General features: G+C 38.3%; 1 protein-coding gene across 11 annotated transcripts in view; it reads right to left on the minus strand.

The window, feature by feature from the left end:
• Positions 1-27,693, minus strand: part of MAP2K5 (mitogen-activated protein kinase kinase 5) — a 184,680-nt gene that overhangs the window by 133,411 nt on the left and 23,576 nt on the right. For all 11 annotated transcript variants that reach the window (XM_044979135.1, XM_044979133.1, XM_044979136.1 and 8 more), the window contains 4 exons: positions 24,503-24,543; positions 23,664-23,731; positions 19,908-19,956; positions 13,901-13,965 (listed from right to left, as the gene is read on the minus strand). In XM_044979135.1, coding sequence (XP_044835070.1) covers positions 13,901-13,965; positions 19,908-19,956; positions 23,664-23,731; positions 24,503-24,543 — 223 coding nt within the window. The remainder of the gene's footprint in view (positions 1-13,900; positions 13,966-19,907; positions 19,957-23,663; positions 23,732-24,502; positions 24,544-27,693) is intronic.

Consider the following 27,693-nt stretch of genomic DNA (forward strand, 5'->3'; position numbering starts at 1 on the left):
CATCAGATCTTTTCTGATAAATATCTAAAACTTTCATACATTTAATGGAGACATCAAATTTCTGCAGCACGTCATATAAACACCTCAAAGTTAAAAAAGGTTATATAACAGACCAAACTTACAAATACATATGTCTCAAAAGTGAGAAGAAATGTTTTTTTGTTTGGTTGTTTTGGATGTTTTTAAGCCTGCCATGCCCTGAGATAATAGTTTTGTGTTCCTCTTGCAAAAGTTAGGGGTTTAATACCTAAAAGCACTGCAAAGAGAGGTTTTTATTACAGAGTTTTAAGAGTTTGTGATATCTTTATTTTAGGAAAAGCAAAGAACTCTGAACTTGGGTCCTGGCACATGAAAAAGAGGAAACAATTTTCAGGTTGTTTTCATACATACATACATTTTACTGTAAAGCTTATGCCCATATGTTAAGTAAGGATTTAGGGATGGGCACATTACAAGTGCATAGATTAGATATATTACGTTTCTGAAAACTTTTAGCATACATGTAACTAAAAACATCATTGTTCACCTTTAATCTAGTATAATCAAATTATTTAAAAAAACTTAACACTTATCTGCAACTTAAATATTACCTCACTCACAGAACTGAAGAGTTACTAATGTTATATCCACAGTGTTACAGATGGGACAACTAACGCACACAAGGTTAAACGACTGGCGCAGTATCACAGAAGGATTCAGTATCAGAGCCAGGATTAGATTTCAGGAATTCCTGCTTCCCATTCCTAAATTCTTCCCAGCAAACTACTTTTCTATTTCCTCCCCCATCAATAATGGAAACAACAGAGCAATAAGGTATTCACTGTATAAGACTGAACCAATTCAATGACAAGCCATAGCCTGCCTATTACACTAATAGTCATTCCCTACCCCTCGCTATACACATAACTGACGTCTGCAAAACTGACAGAATGATGTGATGCTACAGTGTAAATTCATTAGTGACGTGGCCACTGAGTACTAGGTAAATGGTGCTCTCCACCTGCACAGGCTCCTGAAAGAATCTCCTGGGTAATCACATCTATACGATCAGTCTTCTTAGCGTATGTGCAACGTGCCTCAGGTGGCGCATGACCTGGATTCACCATCGAATTTGGTCTGCTGGTTGGATCATTAGCTTCCTCGATCTGGGCTGGGTACAGACAAGGAGTGTGACATGAACAACGATCCTTCTAATAGCTGACAAAATTTCTAACAGTGACAGGACAACACAGCTCCTGTGAACAAAACATGGTACTTCCTTCAGAAACTCTGGCAAGTGAGGACTGTTGGTATAAGTATTTCCTGCCACATAATATACTTCAGGAATGCCTATGAAAACAGTAGAAGCAATTATTCTTTTAAATTATTTGTAGAATCCTACCAATTCCTAGGGGTTTTTCCAAATGAATAGACCTTGAATTCAGGCATGCTACTGATACTGCAGCCAGTAAAAAAAAGTACAGCATCCAGTTTCATATGGGAAATCCTTTCTACTAGGACACAGTAAATCTACTTCCTTAATAAAAGCAAATATAGCTATAACAATTCCAAAATCACTTAAGTATTCTTTTTCTTGAAAATTTACTTATTGTGACAAAACCCAGATGGAAATTGTGGTTTTTCATTGATAAGAATCAGAATGATTATTTAAATGATACTATATTTTCTCCTTAAAACTGGAATGGATCCTCCAACATTGCAGTGTTCTTGTTTCATACTGTTAGAGGGCTTATCATTCACTCTCCCACTTCCCTGGTCCTTCTCGTGTGAACAGAGAGCAACAATATCCGAAGCCTGAAGGTGCAAACAATTCCATGTTTATTGGGGTGAACTTCCAGCAAGCTTAAATCCAAGTTCCTTTTTCCTTATTTTCGAATTCCAACTTACTTCCTGTTTGCCCCAATTTATATAGCAATAGTCTCAGCTATACCTTAACCAATCATTTTACTGAAATTTACCTAACCAATCCTAACATATTCTAACATGATTAATCATCTATATCCTAAAATATATGTTCCACCGACTATGCCAAAAATAATTTCTCTAAGGGAACAAGAGTTTGAGAGTGGGGGAAACTGTTCCTCCAAGATTTTAAGCTTGACAAGACACAGAATATATAAAATCTTTGATTCACTAGGTTCTCCTTTCCAAATCAACAAGAGACAGATTCTGCCCTTTAGATGTGCACGTCTCTCCCAATGTAGTCACATGCACTTGCTCATAAAACAGAATACAGTACAAACATTTTTTTCCTTATCCTGATGTTCAGGACATCTGAAAAGTAAACTTTCCAAGTCATCTCCTGTGTGCGCATACATCTATCTTTCTCCTGCCCTCCCTCCACCTCATCATTTGTCCGCTGAATACTTGTTCAAGAGAAAGGCATTTTTCCACTCAACAAAGGCTACAAACACTGTTCAGCCTTACCCAGATCTGTATCAGGCCACCTAAGGAACAGCGCTGATGGTCTCCAAAGAAAACACAGCGTAATCCTCCTTGACAAAGAATCACAACACAGGCTTTCAGAAGGACAGGAATGGTGAAGACCTTCAGAACTCAGGTATCGAAGACCCAATGGAAATAAACATGCCTACAGGAGTGTCTGGTCTCAACATTCTGAATGTAAATGTTTACACAATAAGCAGCAGTTCATTTGGTGGCACGCATCAGCAGCAAACAGTTCTTCATACGCAAGAACTCTGAAGAGAATCAAACAGATTGAACATTTTCTTGTCCTAACAGAAATAACCTAGAGCAAAACAATTCTGTCACAGCATTGTGTAAGATGAATAAAATAAGTGTTGCACATTGTAGAATGACATGTCGGTCACCAGCTGCAAACTACATGCGGCAAATCACCCACAGATTTGGTTTACTGCTTTTGTGCGTGTGCGCGTGTGGATTTACCACTGTGTTTCATGCTAATGGTCAGACTTTGGGAGTTTTAACGATAGCGTTGTCACCTACTAAAATGGCCATCTAAAAAATAGATTCAAATTGTTTCTACGAAATAAACACTTTGACAGTTGTTGCTGCCTTCTGTAATAGACAAACACATTAGCCTGGCTCTCTGGCTGGTAAAACAGGAAATACAAAGTGAACAGCAGTTGTAAAAAGAAGCTTTTATGGGGACTCTGCTAGTTCAAAAAGCAATCTATGCCAACCTTCCTTCTGTCTAAAATCCTATTACAAATGCTTGAATAGTGATTGCAAAATGATTTGTTGTTAAACTACAGAACCAAAAAAATGCTTGTATCTAAAATCTAAACTCTTCTAAAGAACACCAGAAACAGTATAAAGTGAATGTACAATACTTGATTTCACATATGGAGGAGGAGGGTGAGGGCCAGTGTATATGCGTGTGAGATTAAGTAGATCCCCATGTCATTTACCCAAGCAACATCTGTACAGTTGTCATTTCCATCTATTACCACTTTCCTTAATCCTCCTTTCCCCCTCTGCACACCCCCTCCCGAAGACCAGAAATCTGGAAGTCATCCTTTACACAAATTGCTTTCCCTTCCCTTCCTCATCTCCCTTGTCCATTCCTATCACCACAGCCACAAAAGGGTCTGGATCCTGCAAAGAGATCTGCATAGACAAAGAGATCTATCCATAAAATCCCTTTGTGGGGTTGATCCCTTAGTCCTCACCTTGACACGGCCTCTGGTCAAATACACATTCATGCCCTAACTGCTGAGTGAGAACTATTTAAGGAGCACAGTGGTTTTGCACAATATTTCCTAGACCTAGAAAAGATAACCATATGGCAAACAAACAAAATTATTCTGGCATTCCCTACAGCAGCTGGAATTGGTGATTCCATTTAATCTCTGCTCAGTTTCACACAAAATTTAGATTAAAAATTTAATTCAGACTAGTTTTACACTGATTTTTTTAAAAAAAACGTGTTCTAAGTACATTTGAGATGATCCTGGCTATTCTTCCCACTTGCCAGCTTTAGGCCCTTGTGAAATCTTTGCTTCTGAACCTTGCTTTCCCAAAAGCTGAGTCTGCAAAATATCTGAGTGCCAATGTTTAAAGGCCTATAATATCGAAATGTTTCTGCGATGCAGCCAGAAGATGGTTTTAGACCAAGTTCAAATATGACTGGCTAATCTTAATATTCCAGAATAACCACTGAACATTCCCCCCTCAGGAACTTCAGGGGAAAGAAATGGAAAATCAGCATCCTGCTATTAATGACATTACTGTTGACTTTTCTGTTCCACTCACTGTTCTTTACAGAAAATTCTAAGTGAGAATAAGGACACAGTTTAAAACATGATGACGGTAAATTCTCACAATAAATGGTTCTAACACAACACACATCGAGTGGACATTCTACTGTGCACGTATCAGCTTGCACAGGTTTTATAAACAAAAGAATTATAAAAAGTGATCTCTGCCAAGGGACAGCCCCTATCTATCACTTTGGCATCACTCAGCCTTCGCTCAAGGCTGACACGAATGATCTAGTAAGAAGACTGGTTTCAGAGTAGTAGCCATATTAGTCTGTATCCGCAAAAAGAAAAGGAGTACTTGTGGCACCTTAGAGACTAACAAATTTATTGTAGTATTTTCCACTACATGCATCCAATGAAGTGAGCTGTAGCCCACGAAAGCTTATGCTACAATACATTTGTTAGTCTCTAAGGTGCCACAAGTACCCCTGTTCTTTTTAGTAAGAAGACTGTTACTTCTAACCACTAGAGTGCTGCTTCCTCTAAGGCAAGGGAAGCTGCTGAAAAAAAACTTACATTGCGTTTACAGAACACCTAACAAAAGCAGCTTAAATTTCTGTTCACTTAATCTTCCATTCTAGAGGATGGGTATACAATGCAAACAAAACAACTTTAATTTAAGAATCATCCCATTTCTAATTAAACGGCCAGAGGCAGCTGGTTGGATAAGTTTTAATCAGTTCCAATAACCTATTGATTGGTATACTGAAGCTTAAAAAATTAAAAGTATAAGATGATTGGGGAATTGTCCCATCTCAGAACAACAGTAGAACCTTCTGTAAATAACTCCTCTTTTAACCATCAGCTAAATGAACATTTCAATACCACAGTACAAAGTCTTCTGCAAAATTACTTTAACTAACAAGCAGAAATTTATCAGCTTCAGCCAAAATCAATGCTGAAATCAATTTGAACACTGGTTGTGTCTAAAGGGGCTCATTGGCAATTTAGGGAAATTACACCATGTAAATGCCTGTGCTTTAATTGAACAGTTTCATCAACTAGGCTGTGATTGCTGTCCGTTCATTTATTTACTTTCACTGCAACTACCATTCTGCAAAGGAATGGTTTTTGTCAGTCTTGAAGGAGGCACTTTATCTTCATTTTATGCACTTTTGTGCATAACAGATTTTATGAGGCAGGCAAGCAATGGCTAGGGTCAAAACAAACAAACGAACAGCAATCGCTGGTCAGTCTTGTTTAAACTGCAAGGACAATAAGAAGAAAATTCTGTGGGGCATTTTTAATTTACTCCAGCTATTATTGTTACAGTGGTTTTTAGCATGACTAAAAATAGGGTGTAAAATAGCCACAAGAAATGGAAAAATAAAGCAGAATGGGTAAGGATAGAAAGGAAGCATGTGTAATGGTTAGAATACAAGATTAGGGGATCTGGTTTCTAGGCCTACGAATGCCATAGACTTGCTGTAGGACATTGAACAAACCATTTAATCTCTCTGTACCTACATTTTCCATACTGTAAATTTCTGATTATACTTCCCTTCCTCACAGCATTATTCTGTGAGGATTAATTCATGAACATTTGTAAAATGCTTTGAGATCCACAGATGGAGATTGCTACAGAAGGGCAATTTATTACAGCTTTATTCAGACAGACAAAACAACAATAGATAGAAGTAGAATGAAAGGGAAAATGATGGTGAAAAAAATCTCATGACAAACAATGGAGAGAGGTGGAATCACTACTCAGATTTAGAGTCTGGCCAATACCATAATTTAAGTTGGAAGAGGATACAGGAAGAAGTTACTGTTTCTGAAGAACACGTCTGCACTCTAGACTCCCTCATGACATTGTCCCTTTACAATGCTACATGATGCATCACTGTTCTTGATCAAAGAAATACTTTGAGGTAAGCAAGAAAACAGAAAAACCCTGAAGAGCCCAAATTACATAAGGAAACAGCAAAAATCTCAGATATTCTTGTGATGGGTTCCTGTGGAACTGGGGTACCATTGAGCCCGCCTGACTCACCAGCCTGGGCTCCCTTCCCCTCCAGCACACACACAGGTAGGGACACACCCAGCTGCAGCTACACACAGATCCTGAGATCAGCTCTGCATGGGAAGGCTCAGCTAAGGCACCTCACAGTTCCTAAGGCATGCACTCCCCTTTGAAGTGCAAACTCAAAATTATACCGTCTTGCGCTGCACAGGGAACTACAGCATAAGCTCATGAAATTCACCCCCTCCCTCAATGTAGAGAAAGATAGGCAACAGCTTTCTGCTCCCAGTTATGATTTCCACACACTGATTTTAGACAAAAACAAGTTTACTAACTACAAAAGATAGATTTTAAGTGATTATAAGGGATGGCAAACAGATCAAACCTAGCAAATAAACAAAAATGTAATCTAAGCTTACTATACTAAAGAGATTGGATACGAGTAGCAAATTCTCACCCTAACTGTTATTTTAGGCAGTTTGCAGAAATTCTTGAGGGCAGGCTATACTTGCTTGCAGCTTAAAACCCCAGGCATTCCTTTCACAGGCTTAGAAATCCCTCTAGCTTGGGTTCAGCCCTTCTCCTCTAGTCCAGTCTTTGTTCCTCAGGTGTTTCTAGCAATCTTCTTGGGCAGGAAGTCAGTGAAGAACCACGATGATGTCACTCCCTGCCTTAAATAGCTTTTGCATATGGCGGGAACCCTTTCTCTCCCCTCTTGGCTGCCACGCCCAGTCAGTGGAAAAACATTGGTATTCCAAGATGGAGTTCAGTACAGGTGACTTGGTCACATGCCCCTATAGGGACACAGCAGCCATAACTCTGAGGCTGTTTGTAGTGTCCTTAGGAAGGCTCCCCAGTGGGAGATTAGCATCTTCTAAGACCTCTTGTTTTCCCTAATGGCCCTTCCCGTCTAGACTGATTGCATTCTGCCTAGTGGGCGTTCCCCAGGTGTAAACACATTTGTAATAGATGCATAGACACTATTCCTAACTTCAGATACCAAAATGATGCATACATACAAATAGGATAGTCATATTCAGTAAATCATAACCTTTTCAATTATATCTTACATGACCTATCTTGCATAAAATACATCATAGTTATGCCATAATCATATAATAATATTACTATGAAGAATATGGGGCGTAATGCCACAATTCTGTCACCGCTCTGGCTTCTGGAGGTTGGATAACCTCCATCTCCTTTACCCTAGAAGTGAGCTTCACCTCTCACCCTACAGAGGATTATACTCAAATAGCACAGCTTGTACATGCTGCTTTCAGAAGGGAAACACTTGAACATCAAGACAACCTTCCAGATGTTTTGCCATGCATTGTGTGCAATGTGAAATGGCCTATCGCAAAGGTGGTTGTGATAAAGAATATACAAATGGGCATATTCTGACGTTAGCACACAACTCAAGTGAACAGCAAAACTGCTCAAGTGAATTTCTGATGGAAACTGAAAATACACACTGTTCACAAATAAATATTAAACCTCCATATTTATATTAATTTTCTGCAGCCATACCAGTCTTCTGGCCTGTGGATCAACCACCTCTCTCCAGACCCTCCACATAATTATGCAAACAACAACGAAATTGTCTGATTTAACAAAATTTTGGTTGATATGATGACCAATACACTTTACTCACAGATTTTAGATAACTTTACTGTACAAATTATTATGGTTTAATTGGGACATTATGTTGACTGAGTAATTATATAGCTATGTCTTGCTGATACTGTAAACCAATCTAGTAGAATCTAGTATATTCATACACCATACACAATACATACTTTTAATACTCCAAGCATTTTAAAGTGCTATACTGACTGTAACCTAAAGAGAATTCTAATTTTATTTGAACATTTGACATTTCTTTACCTGCATTTAAAAAGCTGAAATTAAAAAATATGAAATTAAAAATATGCTGAATGATTTTGTTTCAGAATCTAGTAGAAGTGTGAAACTTCAGAGAATGCCATGCATGTGAAAAATATTACAAAACAATTATTTGCCAGTAGCAAATACCATTTCTATATAATTTTACATTCTAAATACATACTGATACAGTATTTTGGTTCTAAATAATTTAGTGCAGCTACTGCTCAGACTCAGCGGCAGAGTTTACACATTACATTGTGTATCAAAATGTTAACATATTTCACTAAAGAAAGGAAGCAATCTTACAAAAATATGGTCTCTCAGAGCTCTGTAACCAATGATAGAGGTAAAAAAATGTAGCAGAAAGACACACACTTTAAATGCCTTTTGGACTTTGCAGTGAATTATTTTTCAAAAAAAGCAATTTAATTAAATACCCTAGATGCAGCAGTATACAAATATTTTCTTCTGTTGTGCAGCAGCCAAGAGCCTATACTCTCCATCATATCAATTTTTATAAAATAGTTGAGAAAAATTAGAAAGCCTGTTATAAAACTGGAAGGTTAATAAATCCACCACCATAACTATATCAGACCCAATCATGCACCCTCAACTCTCACTGAAATCAATGGCAGCTGAGGGTACAAAAGATCTCACAGAACTGGGCCTAAAATTAGTGAATACAAAGAGCAAATCCAAGTGGCTTAATGATGAAAACAGACTAGAATGGTGGAAGGATTATTATTTATTTTGAACTTCCAAATAACTTTTCAACAAGCTTTATTCAAAGTGAGGAGCACACTCCCAACAAAGTACCAGAGCTACATATTATATGCATTCAAAACAAGCAAGATGACTTAATTGTGTTTGCAGTGATTGAACTCTGTAGCTGCTTATCATTCCTTAATTTAAAAAATGGTGCATCAAAAAGCAGTAGAAAATAATTTTAAAAGGAAGTCAGGCAATTATAAAATCCCTTTTCTTTGAAGAAAAAACATTCAGATTCAGCAAGTTCTCACTAGAAATATTGCTATAAAGTATTGATTTTTGCCAGACTCAATTGACTGAAAAGTTGTTTGTATAGCAATATTGGCCAAGCCAATATACTGGAACAGTTTTGCTACACACAGTAATCAAGTGCATTTCTGAAGTATAATTATACTGTCATAAAAATAAAGCCAAGATACCCCTTCTCCAAGCAATAAAATAGTGGAGGCTGTAAAAAACCTAAATAAATGAAATATATATATTTTCTAATGAAACACAGTGTCTTCCAAAGAGAATGAAAACACCTCCTCTCTCTTCCCTTAAGCCAAGGTTAGCATGAAAAGTGATCAATACTTCAATCTCAATAAACTATTTCAATAATAGTTAATTCACGTGGAAACAGAGGCTGAAAATTTCTGCTCAGCGACCTGCAACATGCTATCTTGTTTGCTGAATGCTGATAATATATCATTGCCATAATGGAAACGACTTAGTATGAAGTGATAGAAAGACAAAAATTGAACAAGGAAAAGATACCCACACATACCCGCTCATTCTTTTCATTCAAATCAATACCATGTATGCCGCCTTCTGAAACAAACCTATGGCATGGAATGCTGGTAGGCTGAAAGAGTCAAACATTTGTAATTAATTTTATCTGACAAATGCTCATTGATCTACTAGAATAAAATACTTGAGAGTTGCTATCCATTACTGTAGTGCAATCCAGCCACCTGTACGTATTTCATTTTGCAATTTCTTATTGGCGCATATAACATGTATGCTTCTTTGGCCAGGAAGATCCAATTCCCACTACAGAGAGGCAAATGCTTCAATATAAGAAAGTTTTACCGGCTTTATACTGAACATATCACCGGACCATAGTCAAACACCCCAAAATATACATCCAAACAACATTAATATTCATTTCTATATTCATTCTATCTTTTCATGACTTTGAAATTCTTTCAAAATTTTTAGTTTTGAAAAATTTAGACCAGCTCTACATCAACCTCTGTATAAAGATGCAGAGTTCACTCTGCTGACTTTTTATAACAGCAGTCGCTAGTAACTCCCCCAGAACGAAAGAGTACATGGGGGGAACTAGGAGCAAACACCGGGAGATCCTACGGGAATTAATATCTTAGCAACAGTTGGGCTTGAGGAGGAAACTTGGGCTGAGGTTTATGCTGTTATTTGGGTGTCCGGTAAAACCAAACCTTAGGAATGGTAAGCCTGATCTCAGACGGCATGGGTAGACTTTCTCTGGAGCAAGATGAAATGCCGCTGGCTCATGAGAAAAAAAAAATAAAAATCAACTAGCTACTACAGTGGGCATTTTTTATATTTTCACACACACACACACACACACACACACACACACACACACACACACACACACACACTGAAAAAAGAAAAACAAAAAAAGTATGTTCTCCTAGGCTCAGGGGAGGTTTAACGTTTTTCCTCCCAAAAAACCATCATTCCTTGGAAAGCCAGTTTATAACAAATCAAAACACCCCAAAACCCTTAACAAGACAGACACTGGGATCATCACAGCCCACCCAAGAACTAACATGCAGAGGAGCTGCCAGAAGTGCCACCCCTTCCCTTTCACACCTTTTTTGCTTTATCTGTCCTTTCGTGACATAGAAGAGTAAAGAAGGTCAAAGGCATACCAGGCAGGATTGATGCTGCCTAGCATTTTATCCAAGTTTCCTATATGGATTCTATGGCGCATGTGTTGTACACATGGCAATATTATACAAATATTTGACGTGCATATAGAAGCTTCCACCTCTAGGGATATCACAATTCTTTATAAATTATATACACACATTGGGCCTAAAATCCAGCCATCCCTTAGGAGCAGGGCAGCAGCTAGGTACACCATTAGGTCCTAATGCAAAGCCCACTAATGTCAACTTCAGTGGGCTATGGATCAAGCCTTTAGTTATGCTAACACCTCATAGCAGTTCCCACTCCCATCTCACCGTGCCACTTTCATCCTCTCTTCTTTCAACTTTTCCATCACTTCTTTCCCTTCTCCACACTCTATTTAGCCTCTGTCCTTCCCCACTGGTGCCAACCATGTTTCTTCCATCACTATCTTCTTCTTCTGCCTTCTCTTAGCGGGGCAGTAGTAGGATTTCAGTCTCTTTAATCAACTCCATATCACACTTTCTCATATTCTCACCAGTAACTGCACACTGCACCATAGTAACTCTAACTCAGGAACTAATCCATGCAACAAACCTCGATGCCAACTCTGCCCACGTATCTACACCAGCGACACCATCACAGGACCTAACCAGATCAGCCACACCATCACCGGTTCATTCACCTGCACGCCCACCAATGTAATATACGCCATCATATGCCAGCAATGCCCCTCTGCTATGTACATCAGCCAAACTAGACAGTCTCTACGGAAAAGGATAAATGGACACAAATCAGATATTAGGAACGGCAATATACAAAAACCTGTAGGAGAACACTTCAATATCCCTGGCCACACCATAGCAGATCTTAAGGTGGCCATCCTGCAGCAAAAAAACTTCAGGACCAGACTTCAAAGAGAAACTGCTGAGCTTCAGTTCATCTGCAAATTTGACACCATCAGCTCAGGATTAAACAAAGACTGTGAATGGCTTGCCAACTACAGAACCAGTTTCTCCTCCCTTGGTTTTCACTCAACTGCTAGAACAGGGCCTCATCCTCCCTGATTGAACTAACCTCGTTATCTCTAGCCTGCTTGTTGCTTGCTTGTATATACCTGCCTCTGGAGATTTCCACTACATGCATCCGACAAAGTGGGTATTCACCCACGAAAGCTCATGCTCCAAAACGTCTGTTAGTCTATAAGGTGCCACAAGACTCTCTGCTGCTTTTACACTTTCTCATGTGATGCACAAACAGCTTGGGCGTGAAGGCCACAGCACAACCAAGGTACATGTATAACATACATACAAGGTATCTGTGTGTGACAAGTGCATCCCCTGTTCTATGTTCAGGATGCAGAAGCAAGAGAGATACAAACACATCTGTATTGTTGAAACAGCATTAAGCAAATATGGTGAGATCAGCAGGGCTACGTCCTTGGTTAACAAGGCCATCGCCAAGGTGTCATTTTGAAATTATGTACCATGCAACCATCCTGCCAATTTGTACTAGACAATCACGCTGAGGCTCCAATCAGATCTTAGAGAATGATGACAATGGTAAATCTTCTATTCTGCACAAGGCTAAGAATAGTGCCTGCTGACAATATCTCCTTCCTTGCCCCTTATTAGATCCACTTCTTCCAAGCAGGTGATCTAATATTGGGGAACAATGAGAGATGTGGTTTTAACAAGCGGGACTTGCATGCTAAGATTTTCCTTGTTAAAATGGTCCTCCATGCCTTCCACAAGCAACAAAACATGAGTTCTCCTTCACTATGTCTGGTCCTGATCTTGAAGTTCCAATCCCCCCCAACGCCCTTCGTCCATTCTCTCTCTAAGAACAATCCTTGCTCCAGAATGGGTTGTGCTCTCGTCCTCCAGCTGAGAAAGAGAAGCAACTCTCTCCAAAGAAGCAGCAGCCATAGACTGATTTGTAAGTGCAACAATCCACAATCTCTCCCCAGTATAAAGAGAAAAAGCACATCATGACTACAAAACATGTTTGAAATCTATAGCTCTAGAGAATAAGTACTATCCAGAAGACAAATAAGAGAACATGATAGAAGGTCTTTGTACCACCTTCCATGTACCAGGTTGACTTGATTTTGGAAATCTGTTAAGATTCATAACAAATCTGCATTTACTCTGATAACGACTCCAAAACCCATTTTTATTAAAATTCAGGTTAGGAGACAGAAAGCAGGAGCTTAGGGAAGTTGGCAGCCAATTAAAAAATAAAATAAATGTGTTGTGGTTTTAAAAACATTTTTTAAAAAACATTAATATCCAAGTTAAAATGTGTAAGGTATAAACAAGATCAAAATGGGATGCCATGTTACTGTATATGGTAAATAGCTCTCTGGAGGAAACCTTTATTACTCCCTGAGGGCTTTCTTACAAAGTATGGATTTTTTAATTCCTAGCGGAATATTTTTCATACACCACTGCAGACTATTAAGTACCAGATATTACATTATGTGGTTTAAACTTTGCACTACGCATGAGAAAGACTTTCCCGTTGAGAAAACTATTTCTTTGCTATTATAATCTTTACAATATTAAAATTAAAACTGGCTTCAGGGTATAAGCATCACTATCAAAATTTGGGGGAGTTTATAACTTAACATATTCATCAGTCTGTGTGTGTATGGAGCTTCTTACAGGGGAAGGAAGTGGATACAACAGAAAGGGGGGATGTTACTAATTTTGTAGTGCTGCAGAAAGGCAGAGCAATGGTATCATAATAACTTTGCATCCAATTGGTGTCAGTGCAAGCAATGAACTAGCAACATGTATGATAAGCAAGCAAGAACAAGAGTATTAAAAAGAGGGAAGGAAAAATTATGCTTTATGCTTCAGGCCAGTTAAACTTGCACTTGTGGACCATTAACTTGTCACCCAGGAGTGATTCAACTCTAAATATGAAGAAGATAAAAAACCCACCAGTCCTCATAGCACCTAGAAACCAATATTTCGAAAGATCTGGAAGGCAAATGTGAAAGAGAATTTCTAGAAAAGCCTAAATTACATATATTGTATTTTATGGTCTTTTACCATATGTCAGCAAAGGCCATCCACCATCATATTGCACACCTGAGAGAGAAAGATTTACTAAATTCTGCTTTCAAGAAGTTTAAGCGAAATGCAACACTCACTTGTAGACCGTGCCTCCATTGCCATGACCGAGGACGTCTCGATACTGTATGTCTTGTTCATTCATCTCCACAAGAAAGAAAGAAAAACAAGAAAGATGTCATGCTGTGGATGGAAATGTCAAGGAAAAGCAACTCTAGGCCATAAACAACAAGCAGTCTGGGTCATTTCAAGTTCAGCTGCAAGAACGAGAAGATCAATACAACATTTGCTGTCCAATTTATAAAAGACGATACCAAGGGACAAAGTGATGGAAAGTTTAATGACAATTTGTTTGCCTGGGTCATTTCATTAAAGTTTGATAAAAGGTGTCAAAATGGAATGATATAACATAGCTCAAGAGAGTCAGGTCATAGATACTGATAGGAAAGGGGTCTCCAGCACCGTACATAGCCAAAGCCAAAGTTGTTAGGGGGAGGAAGCAAACCAGCCAACACCGTCATCTTAAATATGGCCAGAAAAGTTTACTTGGGTCGATTTACAGTTTAGTGTAGAATCGGCATAATTGATACTAATTGGATAATATGTTTGTATCAGTAGAATTGCTACAATTTATATACAAATGCTTAATTAAGGCCACAATCCTGCAACAAATAAAAATGCGGTTTTAAGTAGTGAACAAACACAATTTTCTTTGAGTTATACAATAAATTGCTATCTTGGATGCTTAGTGCTCCCCGGGGCAAGTTTCCAGACAGGGTGGTGGGTATCAGAGCCTGTGAACACATGGAGCTTTAGGGTCTGCTCTCCCCTGACCAGGGCCGGCTCCAGGCACCAGTGCAGGAGGCAGGTGCTTGGGGTGGCCAATGGAAAGGGGCGGCACGTCCAGGTCTTCGGTGGCAATTCGGTGGTGGGTCCCCCAGTCCCTGTCAGAGGGAAGGACCGGTCACCGAATTGCTGCCAAAGAATGAAGCGGCACAGTAGAGCCGCCGCCGAAGTGTCGCCGATTGCGACTTTATCTTTTTTTCTTTTTGCCACTTGGGGCGGCAAAAAAGCTGGCGCCGTCCATGCCCCTGACACCAGCAAATTTTGTACGTTCTGAACATGGGGGTTTTATATTGTATAAAAGCTTAGCTCACTTTTGTTTGTTGGCTTACTGGTTCAGACCGAAAACCAGGAACCTCACTTCTATACAAAAGTGAATATTATGCTGAACATCATAAATAAGGCAATTTATTATTCAAAAGCACCAAAGCCATTTTTAACAATAGTGTATGTCTATTTTAAAACAACTCTTTCAATTATGATAAATTTTGGTCCACAGTAATGTCTCCTAAACTAAGATAGGGAGGCTAAATTGACTAATACTTATAGAAAGTAATCAGATTTAAAATTATATTGTTAGCAATCTACCACAAAATCTTAAAAAGACTCATTTCTTGGATTATTTATAGTCTATTTGACGCCAAGTTATTAATTTTGTGCAAATTGTTTCAGCTGCTAAAAAACTTCCTGCTAATTTTATTAACCAACAGTGAGACTTTCAAAAACACCGAAGCAGTTTTAGCCATTAGCCAGGATGGGTAAAGAATGGTGTCCCTAGCCTCTGTTCGGCAGAGGATGGAGATGGATGGCAGGAGAGAGATCACTTGATCACTGCCTGTTAGGTTCACTCTCTCTGAGGCACCTGGCATTGGCCACTGTCAGTAGACAGATACTGGGCTAGATGGACCTTTGGTCTGACCCGGTACGGGTCATTCTTATGTTCTTAGCAACTCGGAAGCACAAGTCCCACCAAAACTCAAATGGGACTTGTCTTCTTATGTCACGTAACAGGGTGTCTTGATCTATGTGGGTTGGAGAGCCTGGGGCTAAGCCAACTTTGATTAAAGAATGGGCCGCACCTGAGAGGAATCAGGTGATTCCTGTGTAAAAGGAGCCAGGTTTAAGTAGGGATAAAGCCCAGCTCGGGAAAGAGCTGAGGGGAGGTTCCTATAAAGGTAGGAAGTTCAGAGCAGGAAGGGGCAGCGAAAGGGGAGAAGCCCAGGAAACTGCCACTATATCTGTAGTGACTGCAGGGAGCCAGAAGGGGAGGGGAGAAGATCTCCAGGCCAGGAAGCCTGGGAGAGACCCTGATCAAACAGGAGGGAGACTGAGGAATAGCCCCCAGGAGGGCAGAAGGTTCTGTTTTTGTGGTAAGATTTTTTTGGGAATTTTTAATTTGGACAACCGTGACCCCAGAAGGGGTGGACTAAAGACTGTGAACTAGCCAGAGGGTTGAGTCGTTGACAGAGAAATCACCACAGTGTCAGCGTGACCATCAGTAGGGGGCGCTAACCTGGTGAGAGCTGTGATGCCATGCCTGGCCCCAAGGGGGCACACAGCGGTGAGTGGACCTCAGTTTCTAGTCACTTCAGCGCTTTTGAAAATCCCACTCCGAGAGCCTTATCCTACACCATTGAAGATAGGAGCAGTCTTGGGCCTTAAGTGCTACATGCAATAAAAACCTCTAAAAAGTCAACTTTCAGCAAGTTTCAACAGCAAAAAATGGAGTTTTTAACTGACTAAAAATAACTGTTTCCGAATCACTAACAGTGAAGCTTTAAATATTTTGTTCTGCTCTTCAACCAACTTAAGAAAATCCAGCACTCGCTTATCAAAGGAAATATTTATTCTCCTATATATTTCCAAGGTTGAAGCTTGTGAGATCCGAGATAACTGGAAGTGCATTGTAGCAGAAGTTACGTCCACGTAAATTGTCTATTTGCAGTTAAGTCTGCACCATAAATCTTCAAGGTATATAAAGATTAGTACCCAAAGACCAATTGAATATTAAAACTAAGCTGAAAAACTCTGATAATTATATTTAACCAGAAAATGCAAATCAAGAGGAAAAAATTGTAAGGAATTCTCCCCTCTTAAAATATTGGGTTGGCACCTCACACAAGGTGAGATAGTAGGCGAGTGGGGCTTAAGTGATAGACGCCTAATACCAGGCGCCCGCACAAAACTGAATTTCACCCACATTGTGCGACTCGTCAGCTTAGAACACACGCAAACACTGAGGAGTTTTTTGCCCCCAAACTACCGAACTCTGCACTTCACTGACTTTGCAATAACAGAATAAGACATCTTTAGACTCTATTGTAAACAAAGATCTCTGAGAAACACGGCAAACCTACATAACCATAACTAAACCCACATCATTAACTATACATTAGCTCTTCTGGGAGGTTTTTTTTTCTTCTTTAATTATGCAAGCTTATTCTGCAAGAAACAGCAAAGGGTTATTTTATACCAGTGCTTTCCCTTTTCTTCTGCATTTGGCTAACTGGTAAAAAGTGAATCATCTTAGCCAAATCTTTGCTGTGATGTTACACCACTTTCACTCTGCATGCCTTTCACTGCCAATCTGGTACCATCCCTTGACAGTTATGCACAAAGGATCAGCACAGAACTGATGGTGAAACAGATATTGGGGTGGAGCAAATATACACCAGAAAACCTTACAGACATAAAGCTTGATTTATTGAATCAAATAAAGATGCCAAAAAATACCTAGTGAGTTATGTATTTTACTGAGAAAACTGAATCTTCAATCACAAAATGATAACATAAAAACAAGGACTCCACATCAAGGACTGGAATATTAAACTTTCAAAGCCAAACTTGATTGGATGCCGATATTAACAGAATTAATGAAAAAGTGAAAACAGAATTCAATTATGGGTCAGCAAACAAAACACTCTTTGTTTATACCTGCTGTCTCTGAAAGACTCAGTATCTATTCTCTTGTAAATCATTAAAAGCAAAATGCTCAATTAATCCTTATTTTATATGTAAAGCTCTGACAGAAGCAAAGTCCTATAGCTGTACCTTTGCTTTACAAATCGAAGTAGTAATGGTTTCAGAAAGCAGTCACACTCTATGAGCAGACAATTGAAGAGATTTAGTAAATCCCACTTTATAGAGCAGAGACTAATCGGAAAACACAAGCCAGTCAAATGTTTCTTATGAACTGTTGACACTATATCAATGCTGAATCAATTGGTGGCATTTACTCTGAGTGACAGAAAAGAAATAAATATTTATATCACATAACCTATATCAATGAACCTAGGCAGAAAGCTATTTCTAACCTGCCAATATTTGATTATCTTGAAGAATCATGTCCCCTTCTTTTAATGATTAATATGAATTTCTTATTAAACCTAAGTGGAGGCTAGTGGAAAGGAATATCATCATTAATGCTTGAAAACATAAACCACACAAAAAACTGTTAAACTAATGCTAAGGGTGAAAACTCCAAAAAGAAAGGAAGTCAAAGTTAAAAGAAAAATCTGTCCCCAGTTTATATAGTTGTGCCTAATTACTGAATAACAAAAGGTATGCAATATAAGAGAGAGCATTTCCTCTTTGGAGATTGACAGTCTAGTCCCTTATCACAGCATGGTGAATTAAGGGTAGCATTAAAACACTAATTCTGAAATTCCTTTCTTTGATGGGCATGTCAAATCTTTACTATCACTAATAGATTTTATCTATTTTATTTCCTTACATAAAATAGGTAACCTTTAACTTTCTAAAATCCAGCTGAGCAAAATGTCTATTTCTTTCAACAAGTCAAAATGTCAAATTCAGGTTATTCACCCATTCATGATAATGTAACCTTATTCATGTTCAGTTATTCCATTTTCTAAAAATTATCCCCAAATGGCTCTCTGATATTATGGATTAGTATTTGCCAAATTTCACTAAAAAGCTCCAAAGCATGTTTTTGATACTCACAACATTTAAAGTTATCTGTTTAGCTATTTTGTAAATATTTTTTAAATTATAAACAGACCTTCCTGGCAAGAATCAATTTGTTCAAATATGGCTTTGTATTAAGAATGCTGACAAGCCTAAAAATATATTCCAAGCTGTATTCAAAGGATTCAGTGCCAAATAAGCAAGGCTGCAGTGCTGATGCTGTTAGAATCACCTTTTAAAGAGGCACTCTCATTTATTAGATCACCATGTTACAGGTGATACTGAAGGACAAGCATGAAGACCAGCCTTTATCTTCTTGACATGCACAACTACAACTACTTGATTCATGAAATGCCAATGAGACTTGGAGAGGTCACTGTGTGAAGGCACTGAATACGCATCTGAGATAATTAAGATTTCAGCCTTCGAAACATGGAGGGGAAGTGAACAACAGTTAAGAAAATCAATAAGAGTCTTTTATTTGCGGTGACACAGATGTCTCAGTCAATAGAGCCTAATAGGCAAGCTTGATGGCAATGGACAAGTGCCTGCCTCCAAGGCTAGCAAAGGGGTTTCACTATGACAAACATTAAAACTTATTTATGTTGCTACTGAAGAATCCGGTATTCTTTTAGGTAGCTTAATTTAGCAGTGTATATTTAAAGTCATTATACGACTTTGGATCTGTCTGTCTATTTGAATCAAAACTGGTGAGAAATGAGTGCCCTAAAGGGTCCATTTGTCCATCAACTGAAAGTGTAAACTATTCAGGTCTGTATATCAGGATCTGAACGCCTAGGGCAGAGAAGAGTAGGTGATAAGGAAGTCTTCTACAACTTTGCTCTGATAATGCAGCATATGACGCAGCTCCAAACAATAAAAGAAGGAATTTTCTCTCTTACCACTTGCAAAAGCCTGCTAAATATTTACGTGCCTACTGCTCTGAAAATACAAAGGTACATTCTAGCAACTGAGCAGCTGATTTAGTTATTCAACGCTGATTAACTTTCTTCCCCTAAATTGTGGCCACACTGCAACATGTGTGTGAGGTGCTTAAATCTATTTGGAGCTAAAAAATGACTCTCACCTTTTGAGAAATGGGAAGCAAATTGCTATGGCAATCAAGGTAAATCAAGACACATAACTCATTCATATCATGAAGATTTTCATGGTCTCTCCACTTCAGTATTAAAAAGGAAACATTACAACTAAATGAGCAGTAACCATCTCTCCACTTATATATAGTATGCCAATCACTGTGGTTTATAGGCAGTAACAAGTCATACATGTACCCAAGTATGAATTTAATGCACCTACCTGGCCATTAGCTAATATTTTCTTCAGTTCTGCAGAAGACTTCTTTAAGCTGAAAAATACAAAACAATTCTTTTCCATGACTACAGTTTCAGTCTATGAAATGGAGTTTAAAAGGTATCCCCCCAACAAAACAGCACCTTTGCTTATGGTTAGGCATGCTGAATATGTTTTACTTATGCATTACAGACTGAGCCTGGTATTTCTCAAACAGCATATGACAGAAGTCCAGAAAGATTGAAAATTCAAGATTATCAAGACTTATTTCACTTTTACAAAGCAGTTTAGATAACGACAGACATTTGACCATCCCACTCTTCAAAATACAGCCTAACATTTGTCAATAAATCAAAGCTATCCTCACCAGCAAGTGTTTTATAATAAAGTACCAAAAAAACCCAAGGTTTTACTTCGTTACAACAGATCAAGCATCTCAACCAAACATCTCTGAACTTGTGAACTAATTAAAAAAAGCCACTGTATACCCCCTGAAGTCAACAGGGTGGCAGGGGTGTACAGTGATGGAGGGCACAATTTAATCCTTCGACTAGAAAAAAAAATTAAAAGCCAAACACTTAAGAGGAAGGATGGTCTTGGGGTTAAGGCAAGAGTTAAGGTTAGACTGGGACTCAGGAGATTAAGTTTCAATTCCTAGCTCTGACAGCAATTCCTAGCTCTTCATTTGGGCAAATCACTAAATTTCTCAATGTCTCACTTCCTCATCCACAAAATCGGGAACACATCCTTCCGGTGTCTGTTTTATTTACTGAGACTGTAAGCTCTTCAGGACAGGGACTGTCCTCCTATGTGTATGTACAATGGGGCCCCAACATTGGTTGGAGTCTCTTGGCACCACTGTAAGATAAATAAAGTACTACCAACACTCCAGAAAGCCAGAGGAAGTCGCAATTCATTTTTATCCTTCCTCTTGATTTCATTACCAATCTAGCAAGGGAAGTGCCCTGAAAGCCGTTATCATAAATTCGTTTGGAGCAATCTTTGTTGTATTTCACCATAAAATACAAATCAAAATATTTAAAAACATTGGGGGTGATATAGTGGAACCTGCATCTGAAGCTTCTAAAATATATATTTGGTGCAGTCACAGAAACTTGGAGATGTCAGGGTAAGTTTAAGAAAATACAAATAATAAAAAAAATTAAGAACAATATTGGTACCATTTCACGCTGAGCCATAAACAAATTCTTAATTGAAGCTCTTCGCTTTTAGAAACTTGACTACATTAAATAAATGAAACAGCAATGAACTAGCATGATGCACAGCTTGAACACTGATGCCTTTCTAGAGAGTGCGCCCATTTTCTTAGAATATATAAGAAGTTCAGATTATATATATATGTAAGGATTGGTCTGTCAAGAACGAAGTAAAATATGGACTACCATGGAGGGCTAAAGAGATAACACTTCTGACTGGATTACAATTTTTTTTTAAATACTTGAAAATAAGGATAAAAGTGGTGCTTTGTCTATGGTAAAAATTAAGCCCATATTTAGCACCTAAACAAAACTAAATAGATTTTCTGAGAACCTCCAACACCCACTGATTTTATGAGAACAGCAGGTGGTCAGCACCCAATTTAATATAGGTGTCTTAGACACCCTAATTGGAAAGTGATTGCCAGAATCTAATTAATTAACCCACCCTCTACATGCATAGGTACTGGAACTAGGTGTGTTGGGGGTGCTACCACACACGCTGGCTTGAAGTGGTTTCATGATATACACAGTTTACAGTTTGGTTAAATGGCTCTCAGCACCACCACTATAACAATTGTTCCAGCACTCTGGTCTGTGTGTGTAGAAGGAAGAAATTTTATTTCCACCTCAATTTGTTTTTGCAGCCTCTCCCTTTTTCAGCACAATTGTCTCATGTACCAGATATACTCACTGACATTACACTTCTATTGGGATATTCACAACTAACTGCTGCAGCTGTGTTTGTGTTTTTGGTAACTAAAGACTATCTTGCAAAAGTGAAATATGCATTGCTATCATTGATTCCAAGGTAATTTCCTTTCCCAAAATATCAAGGCCTCCCCGTTTTCCTGACAACCTGATCTCCTCATCCTCCCACAGAACATGCTGCCTAGACAACAGTACCACTAGAAAAATCCTCTCGGGCAGAGTAGTGAATTTAAAAAAACAACAACAACCAAACACAATAATATAGTCTTGATAGGTGCATGTGTCTTGATCATAGATCACTACTAACAGGAACAGTGAAAATAGGGACTTCATATTTGGTGGCTTTGTTCTTCAATAGGCCTTTTGTTCCCAGACTACTTTAAAGAAAGATTAAGTTTTCCAAGGAAACACAAGTTGATCTTGTCATCTCTCAGGACTAACAATTTGTGAACATAAAACAAAGAGAGACTTTCAATTACTTCAAAAACACAACTCCTAGTGCAAAAGGTTTTGGAAAAGGAATGGCAATTAATCAAGACATAAGATGATGCAATCTTCTAGAAGACTCCTTTTCAGTGCACTGTGAGAACCCTCTCAAAGTACATGGCGTACTGAAAACTACTGAATGCTAAGGAGAGGAAGAGTATTTACTTAGTTTAATGTACAACGTAGCCTAGTGAAAACAGTAAATATTTTCTTCCAAAGAACGTGGATAGCATCTTCACAATTGTGATACTCAGCATACCTCACCGAGTTACTGGAGCCAAGATTTCTCCAACGCAGACTTGCCTAAAGTGCTTGATATCTCTTTTGTCAAGGTCTCTAGCAGTGCTCACTGACTGGGGCACCTTAAGTGGTTTAGGTGCTTGCAGAGTCTGTGTCATGATCTCTGCATTGCCTCCAATGTTGTAATGCACTTTTGCTCTCCCCAGTGGATAACTAGGTGGCACCACAAATATCAAGCAAATGGGACTGCAACGTTAGCAGGTACCAATAGAAAACTGCTTCCACTCAAGTGTGAACACATCGTATTTTAACATGCTTGTATCACTCTTTGTCAACTTGTTTAAAAGAGGGTTTTTAAAAAGAGAAGGGGACACATTTGGTGCAGGGCTATGTAGAAAAGGCACTCATAAAATGTATAAATTCCAATTAAAATACTGAGCCTTTGAATTACAAGGCTCTACTGTGGTGCACTAGAAGCTACCTTTCCAATATTAAATAGTTCTCTTATATTCACAGGCAATAAGAAGTAATATTAAATCCATAGCTAGAATTTTGAAAGAAATCTAAGGGAGTTAGGCAGCCAAATCACATTGAATTTTGGTGGTATCTGGGAGTTTAATACCCTTAGACGTATCCCAGCCCATGCTAGCAAAGCTATTAAATTGAGCATCAAACTTAACAGGACCAAATTTTTCAGCAAAATCACTTTGCATTAGATATCCAATGAATGACTAAACCTGCTAAATAACTAAAAACCCTGTGATGGACAATGATTATTAGATCAATTAAAATAAATGAACTTCTGGCTCAACTATATACCGTATGTCAAAGTCATACAAAGGATGAAGCCATGTGAAATATCCCATAAAGGCAGAGTTCTATCGGCAGAAAATAGGTTTACTGAACACCTGTAATAGGAGTGTAACAAGTTCTACAGGGCAGGTTAGATTGTTTTTTCTTTCCCATTGTACTCCTTCGCTCCCAATAGTCATACTGATAAAGTTATCTGACATTTCAAGTTTGATACCATTAATTACTATACACCAATCACTTCTCATGTTCCATTTTGTTTTAATAAAAAACATCCACATCCACTATTGACTCTTACCTATTGCTTGGAAGGGAATCCGAGACTGCTGAGCTGCTATTATTAGCAGACCCTGCTCGTGTATTTACCTGCAGGCAGAGAAAGAATCTCTATCAGTCGTTTGTGTTCAGAGGACACCGTTCTAATTAACCTGTAATTTGCCATGAATTTCTCATTTCACTATGAAGGTTAATTAGCTTGTTGCTAGGCATACCCATCATTGAGGTCTTGTCTGTATGTAGGTTAGGATACTAGATAACTGATGGGTTTCAGTATATTATTTCCTTACATTTTAAATCCTTAATTAAATAATATAGAAAAACAGAAATACACAGTAAGACTGCCATTTTATTCCCCTTTAAGACATGCATTGAGAGATAAACAATCATTTTATACAAATTATCCTATAGGTTTCTGCAATTCAGAATGGAGAACATATGTACGATTACAGTAGAAAGTTAATAAGTATATATGAATAAATTGAATAAATGTCCTGAAAGGATTTCATTGCAACTTGGTTGTGTGCTTAACGAGTTATATAAATTAATTAAATCAAATGAACATGGTGTTTCTCCCTTCAAAAGACCTCTTTGCAAATTGGTACTAATAGCAGAGTTAATATTTAAGAAGCTTATTAACAAAAGGAAGAAACAAAATGCATTTCAGTTTTTAATACAACTGTCTACAACACTCAGATACTGCAGCCAATACCAAGCAGATGAATCTTTGTCCCACACTCATAAAAAAAAAATCTGCTTGTCAGAACTCAAAGAAGTGCAGTTTTATTTGACATTTCAATAAGTGGAACACAGCATTACAAATCCATCTAACTTTACTGAAACAATTATTGAAATTCGTACCTTCAGGCCATGTATGTTGCGTTTCCCAGGAGGCTTGCAGGCTGAAACAGTAATTGACTAAATTGTAGAACACATCAGGGCCATTTACAAATTTGCTCAAAATGAATCTTTTAAAAAGAAATGAGGGTGACACCAAAATTAGCAGCGAGAAATGATTGAAAAGTGCCGCCTAAGACCCAGAGTGGGAATTGTGAGCCAGGATTTTTAACTTGCAGGGACTAAGCATTTATAAATGCTAAGAGCTTTTTGACATTGTCTAATATAAATTATAAATTCTGCTTAAAATACAGCAAAATCAAGATAACTAGGCTAAAATGATTAGATTCATTTCTTAATTCAAATGCCTTCACTATCTTCTTTTGTTTACCTACATGATGTACTGCAGTTAACTAAATTCTTTTAAAGAGACTTTTTTTAAAGTCATGTTGACAAACAGGCCACTGTGTGTTTTAATGTGGGGAAGACCTGGTTGGGGAACAAAGTTCAAAGACCAAGGAAGCAGAAGATTGAATGCATTAAATATAGAATAAAAGATGATGCATTATTTGTTTACATGAAAATCCTGACATCTTTTTATGATGTCTAGCTTTAAAGATGAAGTACTACTTGGGAAAAGGTATTTTCGTAAAGCCTCTTAAACTATACATTATCACGTTTTTTCCATTCAGCGGATGTGCCTTTGTCAAATGTTAAAACCACACAGGCTTCTAGCTACATGTTACAGACAATTCCCATTTTAAAACTACAGTGCCCTACAAATTGTACGTTAAAGGGCCTGTCAATTTTGATTGATTGTCTGGGAAGGGATGAATTTGATTTTTCTCTCTCTCAGATGCACATGTATTTCACTCCATTTTTTGACAGCAGAAAACAGAGCTATTTATTAGTCAAAAGGACACAGATGATAGTTATTAAACACATCAGTTAGGCCAGGCTGTGTGCATTAGAAATTACTATGATATTCTTAAAGAAGCTAAATATTATTTCACCCAGGATTGGGGAGGAGGGAAATGGATAATTTTTTAGTGTAATTTTAAAGTTTACCAACCATTTTAGTTTACATTTCTTCAGAAATGGAAATATGGAAATTAACATTTTGAACAAACAATAAAAGACATGTCAAATGTCATTTGCCCTGATGCCTGTAACAAAATGCTTTGGTAACAAAATTCATTGTGTTTGAATAAGAAGTGCACTGTCCATAAACACTGTAATAAATGATTTGTTTACCATGAATTAAAGAATGGATAGTATTTATTTAAAATATTTTTCTCCTGGGCTACCACCGTCAGCAGAATTAAGACAACTATTATGAAAGGCTGAAGCATTCTTCAAAGAAACCCTTTATCTAGGTTTTTGCTGAAGAAGTGATCGGACCTTAAAACACAAACATATATAATCAGTGGGGATTATGGAAAATGTAAGCTTTCAGAGCTGTTAAAAAAAAGACAAAAAGAGAGTCGCTCATTGGCCAAAAAAAAAAATATATATATTTTTGATGGGTTTGAAAAAAAATCAGGCAATTATTATTTATATATAATATAAAATATACTAAATACAAATTTGTTACCCCCAAGAGCTTATAATATGAAACAGGTACAGCACAGTTAAGGCAACAATGCATGGCACATGGACATCAGTGCTGGCCGGTTTCATGGAACAGGTTGGTTTTCAGGAACTATTTGATTACAGAGTAAGTAGCACTGGAGAGCCTTCCTCAGAAAGATTAAAATGGTGTCAGGAAAAGATATGAAGGGCTTGTATGTATAGAATCTAGTGCGGGCAGTAAGGTAGGGAGGAGTGGAACTGTGAAGAATTTTGAAAGAAAGAGAGAAGCTCAAATCACATGCAGAAAAGGTAGATGACACTAAGAGGATTCAAAAACCAGTGGGAAGGGAGACATGGCCAAAAGGGTGAGAAAGGAAAGCGTTTTTGCTAGAACAGTTTTGGATAGATGGAAGAGGAGAGCCTGGGCTAGAGCCCTGGTTGAAAAAAAAAAAAAGAGAGGAAAGGGCACTTGTTCAGATACTGTAGAGGAAGAAGCAGCAGGACTTAGTGGGAGCTTGGATGTGAGAGAAGCAGAAAAATTAGTCAGAGATGACGGCCAGGTTACAAGCATAGCAACAGGGAGAACAGAGGGGTTAACAGAGAAAGTTTGGGAGGAAGGAGAAGAAACTCGGCTTTGGACTGGTTCAGCCTGAGGTGGTGGCAAGCCATCTAAGAGGAGATGGCATGACTGGACAAGGGTGAAAGATCACAGGTGGCAATGGAGATTGGCAAGTCATCAGCACAGAGGTGATAACTGAATCCATATGATCAAAGATCACCCAAGGAGGGCATCCATGGAAGAGAGAAGGGGCACTCCCACGGAGAGGGAGAGCAGGAACCACAAGGCAGGTACTGAAGGAATGGTCCAAAAGGCAAACTTACAGAACGTAGAGTCTGATTTTGAACCTCCGTGTGTCCCTCTGGGGTCTCAGCCGTGAAAGGTACTGAACAACTTCCAAGCAACAACCACTGATTTTGGAAGTGAAATGACAATGCTCAGCTCTTTTGAGCTGTTCAGCCCTTTGAAGGCTCAGCTGCCAAAGCAGCATATACTCTGGCCACATGAGATTTCAATATTTTCTTTTTTGCAATTGAATATCACAAAATATGCAATAAGGGGCTCTTGAACCTTCTTTACACAACTCCAGACAAGGTGGGTTTGTCATGGGTGCTCTAATCTCCCAAGATATTATGTAGGCCTGTGGTTTTGTACAGGGAATGTGTGAATGCACAGGTATATGTACACACTAGATACTATACTACCCTGATACCTCATTATTACAATGAGTTTGAATGCAAACGCAGCTATAAAGAGGCAAGAGTGAATGTTTGTGTTTATGTATTACACACACATATTCTCACACACACACACACATTTCCTTCTTTATAAGTGCACTCGGAAAACCCACTGTAACAGCGAGGAATTAATCTAGTGATGCATGAGCTTTTTCCATGGCTAGAATCTACAAGAATCCCTCTGCTATTTCAGTCTCTGCTCGGCTGAGATGCAAAAGTCTCAATATTTCTCCTTTAGGCTTCTTCCCATAGCAGCTCACTAACCTACCACCAGAGACAGCCTCCTTTTGAGACCTTAATAGCATGTGTTAGAAAGGCCTATTGGTTAGCTGCCCAATTAAAACTTC

Source organism: Mauremys mutica, chromosome 11 (genome assembly GCF_020497125.1).
Source record: "Mauremys mutica isolate MM-2020 ecotype Southern chromosome 11, ASM2049712v1, whole genome shotgun sequence".
NCBI classification, from domain to species: domain Eukaryota; kingdom Metazoa; phylum Chordata; order Testudines; family Geoemydidae; genus Mauremys; species Mauremys mutica.